The 16,042-nt window shown below is 44.5% G+C and overlaps 1 protein-coding gene across 9 annotated transcripts in view; it reads left to right on the forward strand.

Annotated features, from left to right (window-relative positions):
* Positions 1–16,042, forward strand: part of ebf3b (EBF transcription factor 3b) — a 67,234-nt gene that overhangs the window by 49,205 nt on the left and 1,987 nt on the right. For 4 of the 9 annotated variants that reach the window (XM_061744576.1, XM_061744577.1, XM_061744578.1 and 1 more), the window contains exons 11-15: positions 8,459–8,547; positions 13,532–13,597; positions 13,839–14,010; positions 14,397–14,582; positions 15,000–15,167. In XM_061744576.1, coding sequence (XP_061600560.1) covers positions 8,459–8,547; positions 13,532–13,597; positions 13,839–14,010; positions 14,397–14,582; positions 15,000–15,167 — 681 coding nt within the window. The remainder of the gene's footprint in view (positions 1–8,458; positions 8,548–13,531; positions 13,598–13,838; positions 14,011–14,396; positions 14,583–14,999; positions 15,168–16,042) is intronic. The other 5 variants (XM_061744580.1, XM_061744581.1, XM_061744582.1 and 2 more) reach the window with 2 other exon arrangements.

Below are 16,042 nucleotides of genomic sequence, written 5' to 3' on the forward strand. Positions count from 1 at the left end.
CTCATTTGTCGCTTCCTAATCTTTTTACCCTCATGGTTACAGAACTGTATGAAAGGGTAAATCATAAATAAAAACTTGACCGTACAATTCATCTAATTTAAGTCCTAATTGCATCAGAGCTTTTGGTTTTTTATCTTGGCCAAGTTTCCACGAGCGCTCCCCTCCGGGGGCAACGATGCAGGCCTGTGGTAATATGGTTCTGCAAGCAGTCCTAACACACTCAGCCACTATTTATCCTAATCAGTGACATCCACATAACCAGGATTGCTTAAAATGAACCCCTTCCGCGCCCCAGAAAATGCACATTTACCGGGACCCCATTTGTCATGGGTAAATTGAGGGTCAGTAAACTTCGCCTGTATCCTCCAGTGGGGATCCAGGACATGCATCATAACGTTAGGAGAGAATGATTGGCGAAGGCGAGCTGTCACACATTTGTCAGGGGGAAGGGAACATTATTTGCTAATTTCCCAAGCTGGGCACTGACAGGGTGCTTCGTCTTCAGACCTTTGGTGACCAGCAGGGCTTTTCGGCTATTAGTACAAGTCAAGTGTTTTTTTTTCCCGTTTTTTTTTTTTCTTTTAACCTTAGTGTAAAGCGGCAGAAATAAGAGCCATTTGTTTGACCTCGCAAGACTGCAGCACACTGAGTGAAGGATTTTGGATGAAGCCCCAAACAGAGAGCTGTTCTTGCCAGGCCTTTAGTTGTGGCCAGACAGCCTTGAGGGCTGATGGATCACAAAGTTTCCTTGTCAAGGTGACGCTATCGACTCCACTGCACCAAAAATCTGACAAAATGGGTATGAGGCAGTCATTCATCAACATAAGGACAAAGGGGTCATGTGTGTTTCACTCAATACTAGTGGAGATCAAGAAATGTCAACCATGTAAGGGATGGAAAAGGAAGATGTTACTCGTGTAGAGGTACGGTGTCTTTACAGATGAGCTTCAACTATAGTTTCTAGCTTTATAGAAGGTTAAATTACACAAAACACGTGCAATGATTGCCCACCCAAACTTTACATAGGCATATATAGAGATGTTCAGTCTTCAACTCACAAAATAAATGCTCTTCCTGGTCCACTTTTAGAAGGAGTCACAAAATGTTATGTGCTCTTGGACACTCCTCCCCGAAAATGAAATAAACAACCACAGACGTCTTTATCGGAGCTCATGAGATAGGGTCTCGCGCTATCCAACAAGTGAATTGGGCCTATCCTCGCGTTTCCTCTCCGCCCTGTCGTCACTTTGAAGTCCCAGACTTACAAGCTGATCAGATGGAGAGCTTCCTTTTCATTTCCTGTCCTGCAGGGTTGGGTTTGGTTCTTTGCCGCTTGCTGGTCAGAGATGGGGTGTGGCTTACGGCAAAGATATGCTATAATCAAAGGCATTCAAGGAAGTATGTAAACAGATCGGCTTCTGAGAAGGACTTAAAATCGCACATCAGATATTTCATAAGAGCTGTATATTTATGCGCTTTAAATCTACTCCACACTATATTCTAGATTTTTCTATTTATTTTTAAATAGCTGACCGAAGAAAAATCCATCCTGCATTATGAAGTGCAGCAATGAGAAAGGATGACACGGGCATTTATAAATGTCATCGCCACAGTCAAATGGGCTGTAACCAGTTGGCACAACAGTTTTAGCATGTGTCAAAGCATGTTATCCAACAGCCATATCCCCATACCTGCCTGGTCTCATTACAACCCTGGTATTTAGCAGCGGCTCCACAGGAGTGGAGTAGACACACACATTGCCAAGTTAGACGGGCTTGGTTTGAAGGCCTTGTGAGCTTGTGCACATCACGACAAGGTTCCACAAAGGAAGGTCCTTGTGTCCAATTAAAGGGCTGACGTGACACGTGCTCGGACTCCCCCGCTGTCAGCCAGCTTGTCAGGTAGGCTTTGAGAAGCACACTGTGGCATTATTCCACAGCGTGTTATCAGCAAGTGACCTGTGAAATCCAGCTCCGGGAAATTGATTGAAATAAGTACTTGCAGTTGAGCATGTATTTTCCCCATTACGTCTATCTGTTAAATGTATTGTGGCTATCCTTCTAGAGAAAAATGAAAAGATGGGCTGTGTTTTTTTCCCCCCCTTCCATAAGGACGGTATTCATTGATTTAATTTTAATTGGACCCACTTTCTGTCCCACTGTATCATTAGAAGTCTGTTTTGTAATGGCTCCTAAAATGGATTGTCCACACAGTATCACAGCATCAGTTCTCAGCCACAGGAAAGAGAGACAGAGGAGGTGTGTGTGTGTGTGTGTGGGGGGGTCTTGATAGACGAGAATCTTTCCTCTTCTCCTCCTCCTCTTCTTGCCCCATTTTCAGCGTGATCCACACCCAACGGGCTTTAAAAGAACTCTAGCCCCCAACCCCCTCCGCTGCCGCATTTTGATTGAAATTCATCAGCGAGTTTATTGAGAAATGAATGAGGGAGGCAGCGCGGTATTGACTTTGAGAGGAAAACACAACTCATCTTGAATGAGGGGGAAAATGCGGCCGTAATTTAGCCGTCATCGATCCGTGCCCCGTCCATGTATTGATCTTCATTTTACAATATTAATTTGCGCTTGCAATCAGCTGTGAAGGGAACCCATTTGATTTCTGTTGGCCGGTAATGTGTGAAAGTCCGCTGATGTCCTTAGAGAAGTGGCACATATACTTTAGATGTCATCAAAGAGGATTGAACAGGTGTCTTTGGCATTTTCTAATAATACAACCAATATGAAGTGAGCCTGAAATTATGGATGTGCAATCTGTAACGTTGCTCCCTTTTAACCGTGTTAATTACATTTTATCTGTTGCAGGAGCAATATCTGCTGGAGACTGTAACTGTCTGGCTTTTTTTCATCTGTATTGGCTCAAAGTTCATGAAATTTCAATGAACATTGATCTGTCTCCATTGATTTATCTTAACTGCAGATCTTTGAAATTTTAATTTCCTGTTCATCTTGAGACTGCTGGAGATGGAATCACTGAGTGATAACTGGCTGCAGTGGATGGAGATGATGTGGTCAGTGTCAAAACAGATGAGGTTTGCTTTGCGTGGGTTTGCTGTGAAAATTCCAATTTGGCTTGGTTTGATTTTTGGTGGATTTATAAATTGGTCTCTACATCTGCATGTGTACTCCCCCCCTTCTCTCTACACGTGAACATGTCTGTACTGAAGGGCAGCAGCATGACTTGTGATTACTCTGCCTTTCTCGTCCGCGCAGCGTTCAGTTTTAACTCCTTATAGTAACGCCGAGAAGAGTTTCACCGTTTCACCATTTCCACGTCTCCAATAGGCTCCTGTAGACTGTTGAATATCGACAAGGAGAGGTCATTATGTGTGATAATGCTGCTCTGAACTGCATCCAGCTAACAGACTGCAGGTGCCTAGAAGGCGTCAGTTAGACTGTTTGACAAGTCACAAATGCAATAACACTTGAATGAACTTCTGCCTGTGCTGTTTATCTGTCTCCCCCTTTCCAACTCCCACTCCACCTCTAATTTGTGTTAAGGGGAAAGAAAAAAATAACTGCTCAATGGTGTAGGAGGAGTGCAGATAAGCTCGAAGCAGTTAAGTATAATTAGCGAAAGTAATAGCTGGCAAATGGCAACAAGGCTAGGTTTTTATCTCCTGGAAAGATAGAGTTATCGTAATAAGCTGTAATGGCTGGCAGGAATGCTAGTACTCTGTGCAAGCTCCCATTCAGGCTCACAGACTTAACAAGGAACAATTTCCCTTGAATTTACTGCTTTGCTCAAACATTTCCCTATGTTTATGCCCTGATACTGTAAGTCAATACATGTGTTCAATCCACTTTCATATAGGCCGAGGGCACACGGCGCTGTATTGCTATGTAAGCACTTCTGGCTGCCAGTATCGGCCATGTTACGCGGTTCCTGTGGAGCAGTTACTCATGTCCTATTTCTAGGGAACACGAAGAAGGAGCAGCAGACGCTCAGATGCCGTGTACCCACCACATCCACTCTACATTTTTAAGTAAAGTGACAGGATCGAGGCAGCTAAAGGAGCTCTCAGAGAAAGCGGCATGAAAGGGCGGCAACGTGAGGCGTCAGATCAAAACTGAGATTGGGGAAGTGTTCATCCCAGCCAGAGGAATTCAACTGAAGGCCTGCCACGGATGCCTGTGCGCATGCGGGATGTTCGGGGGAAAAAAAAGGGAAACGATATGGTCACAGCTGCACACCAAGTCATGCATTCCATTTCTTCATATTCTGAAACATGATCATTCGCTCTCTGGAGAGAATTACTGAAATATTCATAAAGATGTTCTTCCAAATCTTCTTGAAGAAGAGGTACACTCGTCAGCAGGTCCGAGCTTTTGCCATTTATCATGTTAATTTTACCCATATGTGGCAATAATTTATTTATTCATTCATTTTCTACACCCACCTCATCCTATTCAGGGTCGCTGGAGGGTGCTGGAGCCTAGCCCAGCTGTCACCGGGCAAGGCAAGGCAGGATAGACCCTTTTCAGGTTGCCAGTCCATCACAGGGCTAAAGGCAGATACAAATGCCACAAACAGCCATGCATGCTCGCACTCTTACCTATGTTCAATTCAGTATCCCCACTTAATCTAACATGTGTGCTTGTGGACCGCTGGGGGAAGCTGGAGTACTCGAGAAAAAGCCGATCACTGGGGAGAACGGCCAAACTTCCAGGAACCGTCTACCTGTGAGGCGACACTGCTAACCACCACAGTCATCAGCTGTTTAATTTGAGCCATATTTGCTGTCACATTCTATTTGAAAAACGTACATCATCGCAGAAATTAAACCACAGAGCATCTCGAACACGAGCGGGGAAAAAGATATAAGCGATATAATTGAACAAAACACGAAACCTGTCTAAATCTGAGTAGAAAATGAGGGAAAATGAAAATTCTATTAGCATCTAATGTTCCCTTTGCCCCCTCCCTCCCATGTGCTCTTCATCTCTCCTGCAAAGTATTCAAATGCAAGCCCTGCCTTACCTCCCCGTGTCTCTTTTTCTCTAATTATCCATGAGGTCAGTAAGCAAAATGGGGAAGAAGCCAGGAGATCAATACAAATTATCCCTGAGCAAACCAGTGCTGACAGTTTGAATTGCAGCATATGTTTACCCAAAATCAGGCAATTTATCTTAATATCAGGCGAGTAATGCAGCAGGGGTGAAGGGTCACACAATCTCTCCACCTCATAATTACCCGCCTCTAAAACAGGAAAGTGGTATTGATTGGCCGCGGGCCGGGAAGCGGGCGTGACTGGAACGTGCCAGCGACCCCACTCCCCCATCCCTATCATACCTCTCCTCTCTCGGTCCCTCCTCCCCTCGGCAAGACTCCCCACCCAGTGCAGGATTTATGGGATGTGAGTAGAAGGTTTCTTGTTTCCTTGCAGCAATTGAGAAGCCTTTACGGGGAGGGGTAAGGACAGTGAAAGGCTGGTTTTTCCATAATCGGACCCACCCACCCCGACACCAACACCCCCCACCGCAAAAACACCTTTTTAACTTTATTGCGTTGCAAGTAGAAGGGGCACCAAACAAAATTTTTAGCATGCGCAGAGTCAAGTAGCGCCATCACAGAGCTCGATTTGCTCTCACAGGAGAGTAAAGTTTATGAATGACAGGTTGAAACATAGTGATGTGTCAAGGATTAAAAAAGACGCGGGGTGAAGAGGATGAAAGTGGGGAAAGGCTGCTGTCAGGTTGTGCACAGCGAGAAAAAGTAAGAAGAGGAGTCCCAATGATTCTTGCAACAGCTCAGCAGATGAAAGAAAATCTTTGCGTGGAAGAAAAAAAAATGTGCGGAGCGGTGCAATGACTCCACACATAACACATTTATTGTCTAGATTGAATATAAGTGCTCAGTATATATCATCAGCAGCTCTTACAGGATTATTGACATTGTCTGTGTCTGTCTGCACCGGTGTACATGCTATGACTACAAAACTGTCAACTCATCAACTGACAGCACCGTTTAGCACTAATGCAAGTCTCCATCAGCTGTCAAAAGCATTTGCATGAAATCAATAGCAGATGGCGGTCTGTGTCACCAATTTCATTACGCCGGGGTTGTTACAAAGATCATCTCCATGATAGATGAGATGGCGACACGTCGACATGTGGAGATCATGCTTGATGCCTGGACTGCGACTGCCAAACACTGGACTGTGTTTTAAACTTAACTTAGATGAGCTACGCTTTATACGTTGTTTTCGTTTGACACATTTCAAACCGCTTGCGCATCAAGCCGGTGATTACTGTATCTAAGCTGTCGACAGAAGCCAATTTAAACTGTGCTCTCGAGATTGAGGGTGCTCTCAAAATCACACTCTTCATAATGCTTAGGTTTGCTTCGCAGCATCATTATCACTGCAAGCCCGTGTCAAACAGCACACCTCTACCCGCCTGTGCCTCATCCCGTACTGTACGTCTCTCCGGCTGTGTTCCCAGTATGCCTGGCGGGTTGTGTAGGCCCCAGCTGAGGCAGAGGACAGGAGAGCGTGATGTATCACCCTGAGAGAGCCCACTGACAGCCTCTGATGATGGATGGCCTGATTATGGAGTGCTTTTTACACATACACAATTTACATCACACTGAGCAGCGGGGTCTGGCAGGGCTGCTGCGCACATACACTCTTCCAGCCGGGCACATGCACCATCAAATGTACACACAATGTGCATGTGTGCACATAAATATATATATATATATATATATATATATATATATATATATACATATATATGTACAAACACAAGTAAGGGACCGCAGGGGTGCATAGATAAAAAGGGGGAGTGGAAATAACAAAAGAAAAGCGGGCAAATGCCTTACTACAGCCTTGTCATGTATGATCAATACAGCTGATCAATCCTTTATTAGGGAGAAGATGACTTTCCCCACATTCCAAAGCAGACCTTTGTCGTTCCAGGACACATGATGACATGTCAAATCAGATTTCCGGCGGCGGATGTTGTTGTGGAGAGGGTTTATTCAGGTGTGTGTGGTCTTTAGGCTTGAATACAGCTGTATTTGTAACACAGACCCTCGCCATCGATTAGCACCCTGCATTGTCCATGCTTGAACACATAATTGTTCGATTTGATCACGCTCAAGTTGGCAATTACTGTATTTATGTGTTGGCACAAGCTGTGTGTGTGTGTTTCAACTGTACGCACATGTGTGAGACAGCCGCTGCATTTGTGCGCGCCCAAAGTTTGAGGTTTGTGTTTGAGGAATTCATTTGTACTTAGACAGGAGGGAACAAAAGAAAGATTGAGAAACGTAAATGCTCGTTTCCTGCAGTGACTCCCCGGCTTGTGCGTCTGTGGCCTGTCTGTCTGTGTATGCGTGTGTATGCGTGTGTATGCGTGTGTATGCGTGTGTATGCGTGTGTATGCGTGCGTGGTTGTTGGGTGGGGGTGTGTTTGCTTGCTTTCACATTCTCTGTTGTTCAGCAAGTTCAGCGAGCTGTGCGGTGTTAATGCTGAAATTACATGCTGAGTAATGAGTGATGGGCCAAATTACAGGCTGAACAATGAATAGAGGCAGGCAGCTCTTATTAGTCTCCATAGAAAGCCATTGATTTATGAAGCGCCTTGCTCGGCGGAGTTACTCTCCTGAAAATGATATCTACATTGAGAAGTGATGTTCTCTATTAAGTCGTTCCTTCCCCTTTTACACTGCTTTCCTCCTTTCTTCCCCTCCTCCTCCCATTTTCTGCCCTCCCTCCCTCCCTCCCTCACTCGCCTCGCCTTCCTCGCCCTCTCTATGAGCGTACACATGATTGTTTAGAATCAGGCGGAGCTGTAAGGAAACCTTCAATTACCCATTAGGACTGTCAGACATAAAACGGCCTGCTCTCACCAAAGTCTGGGTTATGATTCATTTACTTTGTGCCTCTGATTCATCGCCCAATATGCCTCATGCCCCAGATTACTATTTGAGGGGTGGGAGAGATTAATGGCTCCATGGGATCTGCTGCCGTATTTCACAGGCCCAGCGTTGCAGTACAGTTGGTGCAGAAGGGTGAAATGACAGCAACTTACACTAGATCAATGTGTGGACAGCCTTTCACAGATTATTAAAGCTCTGTTAGATTAAAAGACCCCCGCTATGTAGTTTGCTGTAGTCAATATTCTCAAGCAGATAAAAAGGGGGAGGGGCTCTCTGAAGGATCCTCAGACTGATGTAGGTCATCACGGCTGTTAATGGAATAGCACTTGGTGGCACAAGTGTCAGAGGAACCTGTGTCCTTTTCCATTAGTTTCTCTCTCCCCTCACTCCACAGCCACTGATGTTTCATAAAACATTGTATCACCCCTGAGATTTCTTAGAAATTAGTCATTCCGAAATGACTTTTGTACAGTAAACTCTAACAGATTTCTCAATTAGCGTCCTCCCTATCTCCAGCAAAGTTCGTCCCTGAAACGGTTCTTCCATTTCTCTCTTCCAGCCCTGAATGAGCCGACCATCGACTACGGTTTCCAGAGGCTGCAGAAGGTCATCCCCAGACACCCCGGTGATCCCGAGAGGTTACCAAAGGTCAGTACAGTGTCCCTTTCTTTGAGGAAGAAGCGCAGAACAGTAATAGTCGCAGCCGTCTGGGTTTTAATGTCTTAATACTGTGATTGTGACAAATAAACACAACGACATTAGCATCAACGGAGCACTGTGACCCTTAGCGCTAACAGCTCTGCTTCACATATGTGGCTTATCCACTAACCAGCATGGTAATGGTATTGGTTTTTGTGTGCAGAGAGAGGCGTAAACTCTCTGTGTGGTAAAATGGCTCAATCAGGCGTTTTCCTCTCCAGTAGTCTGTGGAGATGGTAATCTGGTCAGAAACGACGCCTGCACCCTCATTACTCCACTCATGTTTTCCTTTCATTTTCTGCAGCTCGATTTGGTTTAATCTTTTGTTTACAGAACCCTGTGCCGTAAACCCCCTAGTCTTACCGCGGCTAATAGACAAAGACTGCATGTTATTATACTTCGGCTTTCTTATTGTTTTCTTTTGAACTTGGGTTAAGGAGTTAGAAGTCACCTCACTTTTTAGGCACATAAACACATCTAAACTGGAAAGACCTGAGCACGAGACTAAAGCACACACTTTTTTTTTTTTTTAAATTCTCCTCCCGTGCAAAAAAATCTCTTTGATTCTTTTATTCTTTTGCTTCTCTTTGATTCGCGCTCCTTCCGTTTTCTATTGATAAAATCTGTGTGTTTTGCACTAATTGCCACCCTGCTAGTAACCATTTTGATGACTGACGTTCCAGATGTGTCAAGTGTAATAATATGACTGATTAGTCTATTCAAACCCCCCTCAGCATGGAGCAAAGTGGAGACCACCTCAGAGTTTTAATAATACTGTAAAACCTTTAAAGACCTTATCTATTAAAGCCCAGCATGCAACACAGCAATATCATTAATGTCCAACGGACAATTTAATAAAGACCAGGCTGCGTAGTAGCGATAGATGTTTGACCAAGTCAACGAGGAAAGGCGGAACATCACAGCTAGCCCCTGCTTCAGTATATGAAGTGTTTCAATTAAGACCTGGTCCCCACGGAGGCGAGAAGCTGCACCTAGACATGAAATGTTACTCTAATTTCAGGTGTAAACGGTGACCAAAAGGTAAAGTACAGTTACCGTTAATATCCGCAGGACTTGTTTTTTTACAGGCTTCAGCATTCAATCTAGATGGACTGTTTTTTTATTTTATAAAGTCCCAAAACATCTTTACAAAATCCACAAAGAGGGACTCAATGTTAACACAGCTTTATTACAGAGAAAACCTTACTTCTTTCCTTGAATACAAAGCACGGCTGGTCGGGAGACAGATTTTGACACTGAGCCCAAGATTAGTTTCCCGGGTGAGGGTATACTTAATATAGCACAGTCTCCCAGCCTTTGCATGAAACAATCACAGAGTGAGATGAAACCCTGCACTTCCAATAAACAACATAAATATTTGATTTGCTCTCTAATGGACCCAAATATGGGGTTCAGGGGGCATGTAAATGATCCCACCAAGTGATTCGTCATTGTTAAGCTTGCCATCTGAGGGTCAGCTCTCGGGGTCAAAAGCACATTCCCAATAAAACAGCCCGCGGCGAGCTGAGGCTTGCATGTACATTTGGAACGAGAACAGAAAACAGCATGCAAAGAACAGCCATTACAGGGTGCAGGTGAGGTAGGGAGACTCTATAAAAAGAAGATAAAGCTGGAGGACGCGCGGTGTGCATTAGCAGAAAGGCAAATCGACACCAAGCCCACTCACCGCCTCTATCCCCCCCTCCCATGACTTCACCCTCCAGTTGATAATATTACTGCGCTATTGATTTCCACCAGCCTTCTCCCTGGGACCAGTAAGACACGTGGTAATTGTAAGGAGACAGAAAGCCAATATGGGAGTGCTCATGGATAGCAAGGGATGCACGCTAATATTGTTGCTACACAGAGAAAAAAAGGGGGGAAGCTGCCTCTGATTGAAGTTTACCTCGTAATTCTAAGACAACATCGTAGATGACAGTCTGACCCTGTGGGAGGAGTGGAGATATAAAAATTCAATGCAAAGTCCAGGGTGAATATGAAAGTAATAAGTGTGAGCAGTCAAGTGATGAGAAAGGAGATTGGTTTGCGGGCATCGCGTTAAGTGAAGAGAGACTTTGGAATTCACCCTCCTTTTTAAGATCTTGTTATAAAACAATTTTCTATTCATAATATAAAAAAGACAATTTATAATACCATTTTGTGCCCTCTGGCAGTAATGGACAAATAGACTGGATATCACATTATATCACACTCAATTTCTCTCTTCTGTAACAAATTAGATTCATTATGAAATTAAAAGTGGAAACTCAATATTGTTTTATTATTAAGCTGATTGCTTTGGATTCTTTTCTTTCCCCCCAAAATGAGCGTGAGCCCATTCTTTTCCAATTCTTTGTGTAATCCACAAGGAGAAAATATTACAAATGTGTTCATGTCAAGCAATTACCCATGTATTTAAATGAATCTCTCTTCCTGTGCTCTTTGAAGTACCTTCATCTAATGGCCCTATGCTTCTAAATGCATTCATTACCTCGGGCTAGAGCTAACAGAGTAATTGCCTTACAGTTTTATAATGGCATTAGCACTCCAAGCTACATAACCTAGGCCCTTTTTTATTAACTGTGATAATATAAATACAAAATCCATGTTAATCCAGTGCTTGAAGAATCACATTTGGGCCAGATCCACTTATTGTTAGGATTTTTTTCCTATATAAAACATAATTTGTTATGACGTCCTCTCATTTAAATTTTTTTTTTTTTTTTTGTCCTCAGCAATGAAATAAAGCAGCTTCTAAATCTTAGGTGATCTGTCATCTGGGCGGCTCCGTACGAACAGCTGTGGAGCACAACGCCTTTATCTGAAGCGCTGCAAACAATAGTAGAAATCCGTCACGCATTTGTCACGTAACAACAGAAATCATTTGAAGCCTTTAATTGTTTCAATTTAACATGGTGTGTTCTGATATGTCTCCATGACAAGAAAGCCAATTACACTTATGCTGGAGCAGTATTGAGATTTACATGGAAATGCCCTCAGAACACTATTCCGCGCTAATCGTATTCACAGCGTGAGCTGATGCGCATGAAAGCATCTCGTCAGAAGAAAACAAACTTCTTCCTTGATTGGGTACAGCACTTCTCATCATCCTCGGATATGACTAGGTTGCCACTTAAGCATAGCCCTGCGAGTCAGCTTGGTTAGTTAAGACACCACGCGGTAAACGACAGATTAAGGATGAGAGGCAATATCGTTTTCTCTCCTCCTTTTTCCAAGCTGTCCTTATGTCACTGCTACAAAGTACCATATGGACAAGGAGGGAGAGGATGTTTTACAGAGAATGAAACATGGCTTGCGAACACGACAGTCTTAATTGCTTTAATTGTTGTTTAAAATTGAGAGCCATGTAGGAGATCTTGAAATATGATAGAATAGATTATTGGTAATTATTAACTGCAGACAAAAAGAAAGAAAACCACTTTATCTCACTCAGCAAGAGAGAGAGAAATCTGTTCTGCCTGATGAGAACACATCAAGACAGCTGGTCCTCTCATTTAGTCTACCTGCCTCACGACAACCATAATTCTTTATTTGTATGCAAACTAGATGCATGCAACGTTGAGCATACACACCAATTTCAGAGGTAAATGCCCATTCTAAGAGCCACCCATCCGGTAACTTGGGGTGGATTAAGCGATATGTTTCTATAAGAGAGCATGGCATACGCTGCAAGTGGCTTCTACAGTGATTCATCTTGATAAATCAAGGACTGTGCGAGATATGCTCCTCAGGATGAAAGGGCCCGTACACACACTCCGTACACACTACATACGCTGTGCCTTGGAAAAGCAGGCCAAGTCTTGGAGGCCGCTGTTTGAAGGCGCGAAGGCTGTGTTTACATTCATTTACGGCAGCTGCCGTCTTAATCCCACACTGCTATTGCCAAGTGATGGAACACTTCAGACAAATTACCGAGGCCTGCAAAAGAAAACACGGCGAATGTGGGAAGAAAACAAGCGCCATCTGAGATGTTTCTGGTGACAGATTTGCATTGCTTTTAACCAGGGCTCTAACAGCACAAGTCGACAAATCTCTGCTGTACAGCAGGTGACAACAAGAGAGCATTTTAAAAACACAGGCAACAGCCATGTCTGCAACTTGCCTTTGTCAGATTAAATGCACTCTAAGAGGAGAAGAGGGGTTTCATAGAGCGGCATACTGCCTTTCTGTATTATGGAAAACAAAGAGAGCAGTCTGGTTTCTTGAGAGGGATTTAATTGTAAGTGCTGAATTCAAAGAGCAGATAAAGACACACAAACGGGCCAAACCCCACCTAGCTGAAAGCCCAAAAACAGAGTGGGGGGAACAGGATCCGGGGCCAACTCATTTTCAGTGTTAAGAGCCAAAGCAACACAGCTAATCCGCATTGTCAAGCGGGGGCAAGCATGCAGACATGGATAAGACCACATCCCGAGCATCCGTGTCCCCAAGGCACAAGCACCCAGCTCTTGCTGGATGGGAAGTCATTTGTGAAGTCCTTTGCAACAGCCAGTCAAAGAGGTTAATTGAAAAATTCCTTAATGTCATTACAACAGAACTAGATTAACCCAGAGCTAATTCACTTTATTGTTCTGAAGAGAGGGTTCTCGGCATTGAACTCCGGAGCAAACGTGAAAGCCCAGAATCAGGGGTGAGGTGTTGTTTTTAAAGGACTATGCCAGTTTAATTAAGATAGGGAACATTATTCACTGCTCTGCATGGTTGGAGAGAGCAAAATGGTAGTGCTGCATAAATGTAGCTCTGGTGTCTCTTAAATCAAGGTGGTTTTTATTTATGTTAACATTTCTGAAGTGCTCTGTAACCCCGCTGTGCAGGGCTGCTTGTGATATTGTTTCTTACTGTATTTGCCACTGGGGAATCAGACATCATCTGCTTGGGTCTTAACATCCAGTCTCCCCGTTTTCCTCATCAGGAGGTGTTACTGAAGAGGGCGGCTGATCTCGTTGAAGCCCTGTATGGAATGCCCCACAACAATCAGGTCTGTAACCACACAGCTGCTTTCAGCACACTTGTATTGCTGCTATATAGGAAGCTATAGAACATTTACTGATGGGCCTTTTCACCACTATACTTAGAACAATGTAGGCTACGTGCAATGTGAGCGAACTGTATAGCGATAAACAATGCATCAAAGAAAAAGCTCAACTATGTATTAAAAAAAAAAAAATGGAAAAAAGAAAATCCTAACAAACCCTCTCTGCCTTCTCTTCGCTTCTCAGGAGATCATTCTGAAGAGGGCGGCTGACATCGCCGAGGCCCTGTACAGCGTTCCACGCAACCACAACCAGATCCCCTCTCTCGCTAACACAGCCTCCCACGGCATGATGGGAGTCAACTCCTTCAGCAGCCAGCTAGCGGTCAACGTATCTGAGTCACAAGGGAACGACCAAGGTACGCGGCTTCACCGGCGACTCCGGTTCTCAAAAGGGGGGGGCGTAAGAGCCGAGCAGGTGGACTCCAGTGAGATTTTAGTGGTTTGCAAGAAAACTGCCCCCCTTTTTTACCCATTAAGTGAGAATATTAACAGAAAGTCTGTTTCCAAACTCCGGGTTCACTGGCCCCACACTCATGAGGCAGTTAAAGGGTCCAATTAAGTGCCATATTTCTTCCCTATAAAACCGACACCTGCAGTACGTGCTAAAATAAAAAAGTTTGATTGCGCTAGTAAATTTCCGTTGTCATTTACTATAATCAGTGAACATTTCCCTGATAAATGCTACAGTTGGAAAGAAATGAATGAGTTTTTCCTGTTGTGTCCTCCACCTGTGCTATTCAAGTGGGCTACAGCCGAAACACCAGCAGCGTGTCCCCTCGGGGCTACATCTCCAGCAGCACCCCACAGCAGTCGAGCTACAACACCGTCAGCAACAGCATGAATGGCTACGGCAATGCTGGTATGAACCTGGGAGTGCCAAGCTCCCCTGGGTTCCTCAACGGATCCTCTGCCAACTCCCCATATGGAAGTGAGTAGCTCGCCGCTCCTGCACGCTGTCGTAGCACTAAGCTGCTGCTGATTTAATTCCAGCTCCCACATTCATTTTCACTTCTATGAATCATTTCTGACGGGGTTACAGTATTATTGATGGCGATAATATAGTGCTGTTCATTCACAAGGACTTGTTTGGTTCAGCGGTTCAGGGAACACACATGTGGCTTTGAATTGTGGAAATATTAGGTGTGTTTCACCATATGCCACCTGTATTTGTTCAGCGAGACAAGATGTTGATGGTAGGGGCCTGTGAGTACTGATCGGGTGTCCCCTCTGGCAGAAATACTATCCCCGCCTTACCTTAACTGCCCTCTCCCTCTCGAGCACTACTCACAGCATGTTCTCACTCTTGCCCTCCCTCCTTCCCTCTCCCTCCCTATCGTCTCTGCAGTTAAACAAAAGAGCGCCTTCGCCCCTGTGGTCCGACCCCAGGCCTCCCCACCCCCCTCCTGCACCAGCGCCAACGGCAACGGACTGCAAGGTGAGCCCCCCTCACCCCCTCATCCCTTCCCTACGGACTACTGGTCAGATACCGCTGCTCAGGCCTCTGTCCGGTTTGGTGAGGGATTAATCATTACAAATATATGCATTTTGACAGGCCAATTTACACCTTTCAGTTCACATTCAAACACACAGACTCACCCAGAGCATGCCCTCACGCACACACGCACCCACTCACACACGTGCCGCTGCGGGAGCGCGAGCGTCTGTGCAAACATTTGCTCAAACATACATTCTTGTTGCCCTTTCGTACGAGCGATCCGATCCGATGTCGGCGGAGACCTTCCCAGAATTGTTTTAGTAATTATGTTTATTAGGTTTTGTGCATGTGTCATGACCAACATGATTGCTTTGAAAACAAGCTTAGCCGTAGTGTGTGCCCCAAGATTAATAACATTGGGCTTAATGAAGTGGGAAATTAAAGTTCATCTTGCTACACGTTCATACTTATTAATACATGTTGTGCAGAAATTAATGAGCAATGCCTTGCCATCATCTGTGCTGGCAAACTTAAAAGCATTTCAACCATGACTCTACAAATATACTCGGAGCAATATAATAATATATCATCCCAGCACTTCACTAGTTGCCTAATTGTTAAAACGTGTGAAAATACTGAATATATATACTCTCAGGGTGAGGTACAGTTGCTAATGATATCCTAAGCAGATGGTCTTGGTGAAATAAGGGGAGCTACCTTTGATCTCGCCTAATCTCTTTTGGATAATGACGCAAAAGGGCAAGTTGAAGAACGTGGAAAACGTGGGACTAGTTAGCTGCGCCGCGCCGGATAGTCAGGGATAAAGAGATGAGGGGAGGGAAGGAACTGACAGAAGTGTATCTGAGGAGCGTCTCGTAAGCGTAGGATTGTGGCATTGTGGGAAGTGACCGCGATGTTGCTCTGCCGTCACCACTGCCGCGTCTCCTGGGAGT

This window comes from Cololabis saira, chromosome 17 (assembly GCF_033807715.1).
Source record: "Cololabis saira isolate AMF1-May2022 chromosome 17, fColSai1.1, whole genome shotgun sequence".
Taxonomy (NCBI): domain Eukaryota; kingdom Metazoa; phylum Chordata; class Actinopteri; order Beloniformes; family Belonidae; genus Cololabis; species Cololabis saira.